At 39.8% G+C, this 13,032-nt stretch overlaps 1 protein-coding gene across 11 annotated transcripts in view; it reads left to right on the top strand.

The window, feature by feature from the left end:
- MAST4 (microtubule associated serine/threonine kinase family member 4) overlaps positions 1 to 13,032 on the top strand; it is a 478,500-nt gene that overhangs the window by 452,777 nt on the left and 12,691 nt on the right. For all 11 annotated transcript variants that reach the window (XM_060235887.1, XM_060235886.1, XM_060235884.1 and 8 more), the window contains 6 exons: positions 2,679 to 2,801; positions 2,983 to 3,095; positions 5,049 to 5,176; positions 5,480 to 5,712; positions 10,569 to 10,769; positions 11,874 to 12,103. In XM_060235887.1, coding sequence (XP_060091870.1) covers positions 2,679 to 2,801; positions 2,983 to 3,095; positions 5,049 to 5,176; positions 5,480 to 5,712; positions 10,569 to 10,769; positions 11,874 to 12,103 — 1,028 coding nt within the window. The remainder of the gene's footprint in view (positions 1 to 2,678; positions 2,802 to 2,982; positions 3,096 to 5,048; positions 5,177 to 5,479; positions 5,713 to 10,568; positions 10,770 to 11,873; positions 12,104 to 13,032) is intronic.

Here is a 13,032-nt window from a genome sequence, read left to right as displayed (position 1 = left end):
TGTTCTGCTGAGGAACCGCTCTGACTGTCAGGAAATTCTTCCTAATGTTTAATCGAAAACACTTCTGTTTTACCGGTAATTTCAACCCAATGGTTCTGATCCAACCTTCTGGAGCCATAGAAAACAACTCCACACCAGCCTCTGTATGACAGCCCTTCAGGTACTTGAAGATGGTGATCATATCACCTCTCAGTTGTCTCCTCTCCAGACTAAACATACCCAGCTCCTTCAGCCTTTCCTAACAGGACTTGGTATCAAGACCTCTCACCATCTTCGTTGCTTTTCTCTGGACACTTTCCAGCTTGTCTATATCCTTATTAAATTACAGTGCTCAAAATTGAACACAGTACTCTAGATGGGGTCTAACCAGAGCAGAGTAAAGCAATAGCATCACTTTGTGTGATCTGGACACTGTACTTCTGTTGATACAGCCCAAAATCACATTTCCCTTTTTAGTTGTCGCATCACATTGCTGACTCATGTTCAATTTATGGTCCATTAAGACCCCTAGATCCTTTTTGCACATACTACTGCGAAGACAAATCATCCCCATCCATAATTCTACATTTGATTTTTCCTACCTAAATACAGAACTTTACATTAATCCCTGATGAATCCATTTTGTTTTAGCCCAGTTTTCCAGCCTGTCAAGATCATCCTGTATCCTGTCTCTGTCTTCTACTGTATTTGCTACCCCTTCCAATTTAGTATCCTCTACAAATTTAATAAGCATTCCCAGGGGTCATTTTGCAGAAAAAGAAGTGCCGAAGCTCATTAACACAACTCGTTTGCATAACTAATTTGCATATGCCACACACCCTTGACATCACTGAAAGGAGTACTAAATTATATTAGCTCAGCATATACCTTAAATTGCTTCTTGACTTATAATTGTCATAATAAAACCTTAGTCTGATCATACTTTTTAGATTACTTTCTCCTATGTGTCAATAGTGGCATGATGAAAATATCAATATGTCTGCTTTATATGTTTTCATTATTTTCCTTTTGTGTGTGTGTGGGACGGGGGAATATTAGAAAGTCTGTCAAATCTTAAGAGTTCAGCAAAATTCTCACAGGGGGTTTGAACAATGGAGCCCAGAAGTGGGGGGTGGAGAGAGAAAGAGCACAATAAAATTTAGAGGTTCCAGAGCTCCTCTCCTCTGAGCTCCTGCCCAAAATGAGGCCTGAACATTCCCTCTATTCCTTCATCCAAATCATTTATAAAGATATTACACAAAACAGGTCCCAGGACAGATCCTTGAGGCACTCCAGTTGTCACTCCTCCCCGAGGATGAGGAGGAACTATTTACAAGCACTCTTTGGATGCCATCGGTCAATCAGTCATAGATCCACCTAACAGTAATAGGATCCAAACCACATTTTACCAACTTGTCAACAAGAATATTATGTGGAACCTTATCAAAAGACTTACTGAAATCAAGGTAGTAACTTTCTCAAAAAAAAGTGATAAGGTTAGTCTGACATGACTTTGTTCTTGAGAAACCCATGCTGGCTCTTAGCAATCACGGCCATCCTTTCTAAATGCTCAAGGACTGACTGTTTGATGATTTGTTCTAAAACTTTTCCAGGTATAGACATCATGCTGACAGGTCGGTAGTTACCCGGATCTTCCTTTTCCCCCTTCTTGAAGATGGGGACAACATATGCCCTCCTCCAGTCTTCCAGCACCTCATCTGTTCTCCAAGAATTCTCAAAAATAATGGCCAGAGGTTTGGAAATTACATCTGCGAGTTCTTTTAGTACCCTTGAATGCCATTCATCTGGCCCCGAGGACTTTGCTTCTTTTTTAAAAAATGAGGTGTTTATGTACTATCCCATGCCAATCCTAGGCTGCAGCTCCCTTCTCTCATCATGTTTTTGACATGTTGAGCACCTTTTCTCTTAAATAGGCTGAAAGGACAGCAGGTCCATCTGTTCTGGAAGCAGCACCTGGGCCTCATTTAGCCAAGCTTAATTAGGGCCAAAATAATGCAAAGAGTTACATCTACTATGATCTGATCCAGGATGTGGGTCACAAGGTGCCTGCTTGGCACTTGTGTCTTTGCTGGGCTATCCTCTGCTTCTCTCACCCCTGCTGGTGGAAGCAGATTCTGGTGGGCTTGGGGACCAAGTCCTGGAGTGATGCTTAGTTGTGCCAGGACCTGGGGTACAGAGGAGGGTTCTGATGGAGGAGCTTCTTCTGCAGACTCCTCAGGGACAACTACTGCAGGTTCCTCAGGGGCCAGTTCTAGAGCAGATGAGCCAGGGGTCTTTCAGAGTTTTCTGCTCTCCTCCAGGCCATGTGTTGTAATCTAGAGTGAGCTCAGTGACAGTCATTGATAATTTAAAAAAAAGAAAGACAAAGCACAAGTATAGCAACATTACACACTTTCTGGTGAAGTATACCAAAAATAGTGGATCTCTTGATCATTGAAATGATGGCATAATGTAAACATGAAATCTCTAAGCACAATTTAGTGTTGCATTCACATATTATAACTATTATACAAATCTGGGCAATTTATTTTGGAAAGACAATTTTTTAAAATAAAACCAGGTGAGCAGCCATGTTGGTCTGAATCAATAGAACAAATTTCATGTCAAAATTTTAAAATAAATGCAATTGAAGACTTACTTGTTGAAATAATCCAGATGCTTTCCTCTTGCTCCTCCAGGTGGTGCATATGAAGTGAAACAACATCAGTTCTTCCAAAACTTAGACTGGAATAGTTTGCTGAGACAGAAAGCAGAGTTCATTCCACAGCTGGAGTCTGAGGATGACACAAGTTATTTTGACAGTATGTGTTCAGATACCTTTATTGTTTTACTGCCCTAGGAAGGTTTGTTTGGTTTTTAGGTCTTTGGTCCAAGGCAAGGTTGTTTCATTCCTTTGTCAGTATTGCGGGGAAGGGAGAGATTATACTTGATCAGGTTTTCAAGCTATGCTAAATATAGACAAATATTTTATGTGTTTTGTAGCCCGCTCTGAGAAGTACCACCATATGGAAACAGAAGAAGAAGACGACACAAATGATGAAGATTTTAATTTGGAGATTAGGCAGTTTTCCTCATGTTCACATAGATTTTCAAAAGTAAGGAATATTTAGTTTTCCATACAGCATATGATTCAGCTATACTATACTTTGCAGTGAGTAAGATGGAGCAAGAATAAAAAGAAAGGGGTTAATTATTGGGAGTTTTTTACATACACATGTAGAACATGAATGCCAACAGAAATGTAAGATTCTTTTGTATTTGCATATTTTTTTAAGGGTCATTTCCTGTCAACATATTGCAATATTTATTTATTTTATTTTATTTTATTTATATCCTGCCCTTCCTGCAAGCAGGCTTACCTTCCTGAAGGCTGCTTGGGAAAAATATCCAGAGCATACTTCCTTTTAAGGAAAAAAGCCCACTCCTTAGCAGCATTTATGCAGTTTGATTTCCCAAAACAAATACTAAAAAGTTTGTCTGGTCAAGGGCTCCTTCTCTCCCATTTGTTTCAGCTGCAGTGCAAACTTGGGAGGATTCAAACCTTAATTTTATTTTGTAAGTGAAAAAGTCATGAAGTAAAGAGGCTAGATATAGTGAGGAAAATAAGTTAGTTAGCATAGCATGCAATAGAGCTAAGCTCTGGAATCTTAACAAGTAAGTTTACTACATTATTTACTGCATAAGGTTCAAATATATAGGCAGCTTATTGATTAAGGTAATCCCCCCCCCCCCCCAAAGTACCACTGAAGTTAACTTTAAAAGTTGTTAAATGTGCTATGGAGAAGTTTTTTAAAAAAAAAAATTCTAGCAAAATATACTTTTTCATATTACTCTGTCTGAACATTTGTGAACTAATGGCTCTAAGTGTAAATGAACTCAAGGAGAGTGACTATATAGCATCACTCTGTATTATGTAAACACTCTTGGTCGAATATTATTCAGGTGAAAGCAGGTCTTTTTTTTGAGCAGGAACGCACAGGAACACAGTTCCAGCTGGCTTGGTGCCAGGGTGTGTGGCATAATATGCAAATGAGATTCCACTGGGCTTTGCCTACAAAAAACCCTGTGTGAAACAATGGTGATGTCAGGGGGTGTGGCCTAATATGCAAATGAGTTCCTGCTGGCCCTTTTCTACACAAAAAGCCCTGGGTGACAGTATTTTTAAAAGCAGACATTTATATTCCTCTTTTCTATGTTAAAACATTTTCCTGCCTATAGTAATTCTTATAGTAATCATTCTTCTGTAAAGACATTATAAGAATGGAGAGGTGGGGAAGGCAGTGCAAGGTCTTGCTCTCCATGTAGTAAGCTGAAACCTTTATCATGACTTGGCAGCAGGAATTCGATTCCCCAGCAGCAAGGAACATTAAAATCTTCTCTTTGCAGACGACTTCTGTGTGTTTGTGAGATATTAATACTGAAAAAATAGCCTGCTATCTCATAGTTTGACTTTTTTCTTCATTGCTGACAAGCTCAATATGCAGGTTGTTAGATAAACAATTGGATTTTATGAGCAGTTTGTTTGTTTTTTCCTCCCTCCTAAATCTTTTTAGCTAAGTAATTCATTCTCATCTTCACGGTCAATTTCAGTTCACTTTCCCCCCCTGACTTTCTTTGCACCCCTGACTGATAGCTATTAAATGACTCGCTGGGGTTTGTTTCTCATTTTTCAATGACTTTATGGTTAAGAAGCAATGTGGAATGTGCAGGGATTTTGTGATATACTCTGAAGCATCAGTAGATGGAGTTTGCTGGACCCATAGATTGTACAGTCAAAATGGTAGGACAAAATGAGATGAATTTATGACAGAAAAAATGCTATTTGCTGTCCTGTTGCTTAGCTGAGAGACTAAGGAGAGCAGAATTGAAAATCATTTTAGAAGAGAGCTGGAAATTCATTCACCATCTGCTGAAGGCCTTTAAAACTCCAGGATACTTGCCTATAAGTATTTAGAGCATGCAGAGCTCTGTGTGATAGGTATTTTTCTGGCCTTTAGATGCAAACATTAGCTTCAATTTTGCCTCCATGCTTTTGCCTCCTTGCACAGGTCTTTAGCAATATAGATAGAATAACGCGAAATCAAACTGAAGACAAGGAAGAAACAACAGACAGAGCAAAAAATGTGACACTAACATCTGCAGAATCTTTAAGTTGGAGTTCAGAATATTCTGAAATGTAAGTATTAATTTCATAGCCATGCTCTACCCAAGTCATATGTGGGGTCTTCTCAACAAGCCTGTGCAACGGACGAGGCTAAGAGGGAAATGGCAAGTCAAAGGCTTCATGAACTGAAATTTGTACCCATCCCATTCTGGTTCTCTCACAGAATAGAAATTATTGTAAAAAGCACTGGCTGTCCTGGAGTATTTGACAGATTAATCTGTTTGCTGTTGTATCTGTGAACCTTTATTTGCTCTTCTGGTTTCAGTTTGTGTGCACCTGATTAATTATGTTATGCAAATGTCATTTGAAATGCAGACAACAACTATCTACATCTGTCTCCTCTGATACTGAAAGTTCCAGGCAATGCCACAACTCTGGATTGCTTCCAAAACTGGCCATATCTGCTGAAGGAGACCAAGATGAATCCCCACGTTCTGTCAGATCCCGTAAAGAACAAGAGAAGCCTCCATTTGTTAATGAGGAATCCGTTCAAGACGAAGTGGAAGTAACAACTCCAGCAAGCACTATTAGTAGCTCCACATTGTCAGGTAGGATACAAACAATTAAATACATTCTACACTCAAAATGACAGATTCATCTAGATTTCTTAGAATACATCAGCTCTAGGGGAAATATTTTTTTTTTCCTCCCCAGATTTTGAGATCAAAATTTTTGCATTTCAGTAAAGCAAGCTTCAGGTTCAGTTCCCCTCTAAATTTGCCAGCGCTTCCTAGAGCTGATTTCCATTGTAGAGAATGCACAGCTTGTTCTTCTTTTTCTCATTTCATTTTTTCCCTAAACCAGAGTCATACTGTATGAGACACTTTCTACAGATATTACTGTTACATTTTCATTGATCTATTGTAGCCCCGAGTCAAGTTTACAATAAACAAAACTCAAATAAATATGGTTTAGGCAGATAAACAATTGATGTTATCTAAATAATCATAGATATAAAATGAGCAATATAAACTTTTGTCAGATATTTTTTGTAAAACAAGCACTACAAAGTATCATTTAAGACAGTTGACCAAATTTGTGCTGAAAAAAATCTCTCTTTTGAAGCTACAAATACTGTTGACCACCTACCACCCCTTTAAAGCAGAGTGTAAATAACTGTTTCCATTAGCAAGCTTGGGAAATAACATAGACTTCATGTGAAATACTGATGTATCACTGCTGAATTTATTGAGCAGTTTTAAGTCTTACATAAACAGTTGAGCTTATTTAATGCCTTTATAAAATCTAAAAAGTTTGTAACATTGAGGAATCTATACACAATTGCCCATTCTTAAGAACATAAGAGAAGCCATGTTGGATCAGGCCAATGGCCCATCCAGTCCAACACTCTGTGTCACACAGTGGGTAAAAAAACCAGGTGCCATCAGGAGGGCCATCAGTGGGGTCAGGACACTAGAAGCCTTCCCATTGTTGCCCACCAAGCACCAAGAATACAGAGCATCACTGCCCCAGTCAGAGTTCCAACAATACGCTGTGCCTAATAGCCACTAATGGACCTCTGCTCCATATGTTTATTCTTGCCCATTCTGGATACTTCAACCATGTACAGATCACAGCAATGAGTCCTTGATGTCTTTTCTAAATCAATTATTGAATCAGGACATCTTTCTTTGTACCCTAAAACATGTGGTCATCCATCCTTTACTTTAAAAACCCTTGCTAGAGAAGAATGATGTGGCCGAGTTGTGGCCATGATATACTCTCTAATTTGCCTTTTTACTACAAAGCTTAACCATTTCATTCAAATTTATATTATGTAAAACCCTTGCCAATTGACTAAATAGCTTGTTTTACAAGGAATGTTTGTTGTTAGATTCAAATATTGCTACCTTTAAATGCTACCATGTTTTGTAACAGTCTGACTTACTGACTGAATAGTGTAGTGTTCTTTTAATCCACCTTGAGTTCCAATGATAAATGCAGAGTATCATAGATATAATAAAAGCCTTATGGGTGGCTTGATCCTCAATTTGTATTGGAAGTTGTGACTACTACAGGAATGGCCTTGCAGTCTGTCAGCACTTCCCCCTGTCACTGGGTAGCCTCGCTGTGACCCACCTACTGCCAGCCCTGCCAGGCCAGAACCCCATCAGTCAACCTCTGACCTCTGACAAAGACAGATGTCTGCTGAGAGGTTCTCCTGGAGCCTTACTGATTACTATTGCCTTTCCTCATTCCATCTCCCTGCCCAAAACAATACTGCCACCGTTTTGCCACCTCCAACGAACACTGCCCGCCAAAGCTGCACTCGCCCAGTACACTCCCCCCACCCCTACTGTTTGGGAGATGATGTATTTATATTTATAAATATGCCAGAAAATCATTCTTATGGGGCAGTATTCCACCTCTCCATTTACAGCACAGTCCGTAGTTGAATCCAGTGTGTACTAATATCATGTGGCACACATACTTGCTTAAGGAACATTGAACGTCATTTAATAACTATATACATGGAAGCAAACTCTGACAGCAAACAGTTAAATCTCTTCAACAGAAAAGGAATGTTACATACAACATGAGGAGGGGCAGTTCAGCAAAGTACATAAACAGGCTCTCTATACTCTATATTCTCTATACTCAAGCCCCCTTTCCACCTGCAAATAGTCTTCGCTCTTCCTATTCAAATTAGGCTACAGTAGGCTGCCTGCTTTAAGAGGCAGGAAGCCATTTGAAGGCTCCCTTTCACTCCCCACCTGCAAGTGGGAAGGGATGAAAGGCAGGCTTCTAATGGCTGCCTGTCTTCCTGTCACTACTCTGTCTCCCTGTCTTCCTTCCTTCCTTTCCCTTTATTTTATTCCTTTCTCACAAACTCTCACTTCATTCACTTCTCTCATTCTTTCTCTACCTTTGTCTTTTTCTTTCATTCTGTCTATCTGCCTTCTCCTTTTTACTTCTCTCACAGGCCTCATTTTGGGCAGGAGCTCACAGGAGTGGAGTTCCAGAACCTTTAAATTTTATTGTGCTCTTTTTCGTAACAACCCCCCCCCCAACAAAAATACTTGCTTCTGGGCTCCATTGTTCAAACCCCCTGTGAGAATTTTGCTGAACTCTAAGATTTGACAAACTTTCTAATATTTTCCCCCACAAAAATGGGGAAATAACTAAAACATATAAAGCAGATGGAAATCTTTATCATGCCACTGTGGCCACATAGGAGAAGATAATTTTAAAAGTATGATGGGAGTAAGATGACAATTATAATTCAAGAAACATGTTAAAGTAGATGCTGAGCTGATATAATTTAGTACCCCTTCTGGAGATGTCAGGGGTGTATGGCATATGCAAAGAGTTATGCAGATGAGTTCTAATGAGTTGTGCTAATGAGTTCTGGCACCTCATCTTCTACAAAATGACCCCTGTTTTCACTCCCCCCCCATTTTTCTACCTCCCTTCTTGTTCTTTCTCTCATTCTTATTCTGTATCTTAGTATTTCTGCCTTTTTATTTAATTCTGGCTGTGATCTGGGGACTTTGGGCATGAGGTCAGGAGACTTTGGAGGTGGAGCTAGGAGGCATCAGGGGTGGGGCCAGGAGCAAAGGTGTGGCAGCAAGCATAATTGAACTGCAAAGGAGTTCTGGCCATCACATTTAAAGGGACCACACACCTTTTAAATGCCTTCCTTCATTGGAAATAATGAAAGATAGGGGCACCTTTTGGGATGCTCAGAGAATTGGACCCCCTGGTCTAATCTTTTTGAAACTTGGACACTTTTTTGAGAAGAGGCACCAGATGCTATGCTGCAGATTTGGTGCCTCTACCTCAAAAAACAACTCCCCTAGAGCCCCAGATATCCGTGGATCAATTTTCCATTATACCGTATGGAAATTGGTCTCCATATAGGAAATAATGGAGTACCCAGCAGACATCCCCCCCCCCGGGTCACTTTCTGATGACCCTGAAATGGGGGGGGGGGAGGGCCTCCAAACAGAGGGATCCCCTGCCCCCACCTGGGGATTGGCAACCCTACTTTCAATCCAGTAAACTTTCTAACTGGATTTGACTGTGTGAACTGGCAAATCCAGATGGAAAGTGCTTTGAAACTGGATTAAAACTGCATTATTTAACGTGTGTGATTGCAGCCTCTGTCTGTCTACCTTCCTTTCTTCCATTTCTCTTTGGCTGTTTCTACACTTGGCAGAAAATCCTATCTTTGCGTATTTAAAAGTAATTGTTTACATTGCGTATTGATGTCACTTCTGTCTTGCTTTGCAATTTCTTAAGTCTTCTACATTTATTTTTTTTGAATGGGCAACAAAAACGTTTTCAGCCTGGAGTTGCCCTGCAGTTTTCAAGAGTACCTTTGAACAGGAGTTTTCCTGAACATGTGAATCTAACTTTGTAATTGTAGGACTTTCCCTCCAAGTTTTAAAACTCCTCCGCAAAGCCCCATCCATTGTTCACTTGCAAGAGCACTGATTCAGGACGTCACTAGGTGCACTGCTCAGAAGTGCATTGACATGTGCTCTCCTTCAAGCAGGGCTTCCTTCACAAGGAAAGCCCAGCTCAGAGGAGAATGTACCTTCCTGGCTGCTGTCACCTTCAAGGTGAAAGCAGCTAGGTGGGGTATCAGCACGGCTTCTCTGAGGATGACTTGGAGGAGAACGCTTCCACAGTGCACTATTGAAGATGCTCTGTGCCTCCGAGAGGGCACTGTGCAGCCTGCCCACCCCTCCTTCCATACCGCTGCACCTGCTCTCCCCATTGGCAGGGGTATGGCGGCAGGGCAGGTGCAGTTGGGGGGCACAGGTGCTGGCCTGGGGTGCCCAAGGCCCTAGCACTGGGCCTGCCAGGGTCCCAGGCAGGTGAAAGAGGTGATGGCAAAGGAAGACAGCCTCCAAGTGGCTCAGTAGATCTGGAACAAAACTGAATGGAGAAAGGGCCTTTCACTCTTTTCTCTCCATCTTTTCCCTACTATTCTCTCTCTCTCTCTTCTTTCATTCTGTTTATCTATCTTCCTTCCTTTCTGCCACCTACACATTCATCACCCCCCTCCTGAATATTTTTTCTAGGCCTGTTATATTTCTTCCTACAACGGGCTTTACTGCTAGTTAATAAATAAAATTCTGGGTCAATGTTGCATCTTGTTTAAGCTGCTAATCTTGATTAAGAATGTGCAATCTTAGCCATTGTTGGTAACAGTCAGTTACCAACCAAGATGGAACTAGAATATTGAATCAAGAATTATCTAGGACTAGCAGTGTACAATAGCAGAGGGAGCGCAATCTTGCAGCTAACTCATGATCCCTAAACATGGTTAATGATTTTATCAGCACCAACCCTAACATTTTATTTAATTTGTGTATGACTTTGTTATCAGAAAATGTCTCCTCAACTCTTGGTTTTCTTGTTTCTTAATTTTGTTCATCTCTTTTGTTTTGTGTAGTTGGCAGCTTTTCAGAGCACTTGGATCAGATAAATGGAAGAAGTGAGAGTGTGGACAGCACAGATAATTCCTCAAAGCCATCCAGTGAATCAGCATCTCGTATGGCTCGTCAGCGATTAGAAACTACAGAGAAAAAGAAAATCTCCGGAAAAGTCACAAAGTCCCTCTCTGCCAGTGCTCTATCCCTCATGATCCCAGGAGGTAGAGATTATGATTATAACTATGAAACTGATAACTTGTGTTATCCTTTCCTTTATGCAGTGTGTCCTCAGTGCAAGTTTTCTTGCACCAATAATTGTCTCAGATGCATATTTCGTTGTTTTCCTTGTAATTTACCCTAAGTCTTTAGTAATAAAACAGACCATAATCTGTGGAGCCTAACGTTCTTGTCACACTGCTGCAGAACAGAAATAAACATGCTTAGCTTTTGTAAGTCATTCAGACTTTGAACGTGACCTGGTGGCTCCAGTACATGCATAGAGCTTGGCACACAGAGGAGGGGCTTTGTGTTTTGCCTTTTAAAAACTGTTTTGCTGGAAGCAAGAAAATGATCTGTACATACAGCAGGAGAGTACTTCCTTTGTTTCATGCGCAGTATTTATAGAGAATAATAGGAAGCTCTCACATGTCAGACCTTTGGGTTATTCCTTCAGCCTAGAAATCAAAGAACTTGAGCTTTTTCAAATGCTTACAGCACAGGAACATTCAGTGTGCTGATATCATATGTATCTGCTCTGAAAATGTCCTAGATTGGAGCTATTCCTGATGGCAGAATTTTACTCACAGATCCATCGTTTTCCATTTTGAGTGTAGCCACATAAGTGTTCTGTTGTTACCCCCTTTTTCCTCTTAAATCTTTTGCCTTTTAAATCTTTTTCTTTGTGCAATGATTGAAAAAGGTCCTTGTGTAGCTTATTCTTATGTTAATACAATCACAGTACTACATAAGGTATTAAAAAGACAAAAATAGCTGTGTAATATCTTTGTTACATGAATACTCCTCTTCAGTTAAAACCTTTGTTTAAAAGTCCAAAACGTAGTCCCCAAGTATCAATTTGTAGATATCATAAAGTTAGAAAAGCAGAATGTTATATTTAAAATATGTAATTGTATGTACAGTGTTTATAAACTGGGAATTTTTGTAACACTAAGACACAGTTGTAATATTTTGGAAAATATTCAAGGTGGGAAGGGAGCATTTCTTGATGCTTAGTTATGTTCTGATATAGCAGCATGTAGGTGCCAGTGTTAACGTTTGTACACAAAATCAGAATGTGCTTTTAAATATTGGACTATTTGTTCCAGATATATTTGGTGTGTCTCCTTTGGGAAGTCCCATGTCCCCTCATTCCATGTCTTCAGATCCATCATCCTCCAGAGATTCCTCTCCCAGCCGTGATTCCTCAACTGCTTCTGCAAGTCCTCACCAACCAGTCATAATTCACACGTCTGGCAAGAAGTATGGGTTCACTATCCGAGCAATCAGGGTGTATGTAGGTGACAGTGACATCTACACGGTTCACCATATTGTTTGGGTATGAAGAAAAGGGGTATCCCCCCCAGCTTTTCTTGTTAATAATGTTTGAAACTGTTATGTTTTCAATTTTCTGTGTCAGATGATTCTGGACAGACAAAATGCTCATCTGAATCTAACATTATGGTATTCTGGCTAGCTACCTGTGACTCAGTGCAGGTGGACAGAATGTTTAGTTTATACCATCTAAAACAGACACTTTAGGACACGACAGACTATGTCAGGGTTTCTGTGTTTTCTGCAGACTTGAGCGTGCTGTTGGTGCTTAATTGTTAAACAGAGCATTATTGTAGGCCTCTTAAATCTAGGTCCCTTAGATATGAATCTACCAGTCAATCATTTTGCCAATGAGATATGGCTGTATTTCATTCATACACATATGTTCTTGGCGCTGGGTAGGAACATGGGTCAGAGGATTACAGTGTTCAGTTATTTGCAATATCATACTATTTTATTATATGTTTCAGTAAGGCAAATAACCAACCAACATAACTCTGGTAAGCTAAATTAGATGTTACAGCTAAATTTATTTTGGATCAGCTTTCTAAATACATGTAGATTTAAAATAAAACTTGAGAGTGATGATTTAAAAAGGGGGAGGTATATACAACTTCCCCAAATGATGATAGAGGCATAATTCTTGGAATCTCTCCTTGCATAAATTAATTGAAATGTAAAGCATTCATAACAGAATACTGATTTAATTACATTTATTTATTATTATATTTGTATCCAACTTTGTTATTTAAAAAAAAACACTTAAAGTGTCTGCAAGTATTAAGACCAATGCAATTTAGGTAAAATAGACAATAGTCATTAAAAATTTACAAGCAGCAGGGGACTAATTTAACAGAAGAAAACCTTCAGGAATAAAAAACATTTTCAGCTGATGCTGGAAGGCCTCTGAAGAAGGCAACATCCCACAGTGCA

This window comes from Heteronotia binoei, chromosome 4, assembly GCF_032191835.1.
Source record: "Heteronotia binoei isolate CCM8104 ecotype False Entrance Well chromosome 4, APGP_CSIRO_Hbin_v1, whole genome shotgun sequence".
Lineage (NCBI taxonomy): Eukaryota > Metazoa > Chordata > Lepidosauria > Squamata > Gekkonidae > Heteronotia > Heteronotia binoei.
The sequence above is the reverse complement of the archived record's forward strand: the minus strand, read 5'-3'. Positions and strand labels throughout refer to the sequence as shown.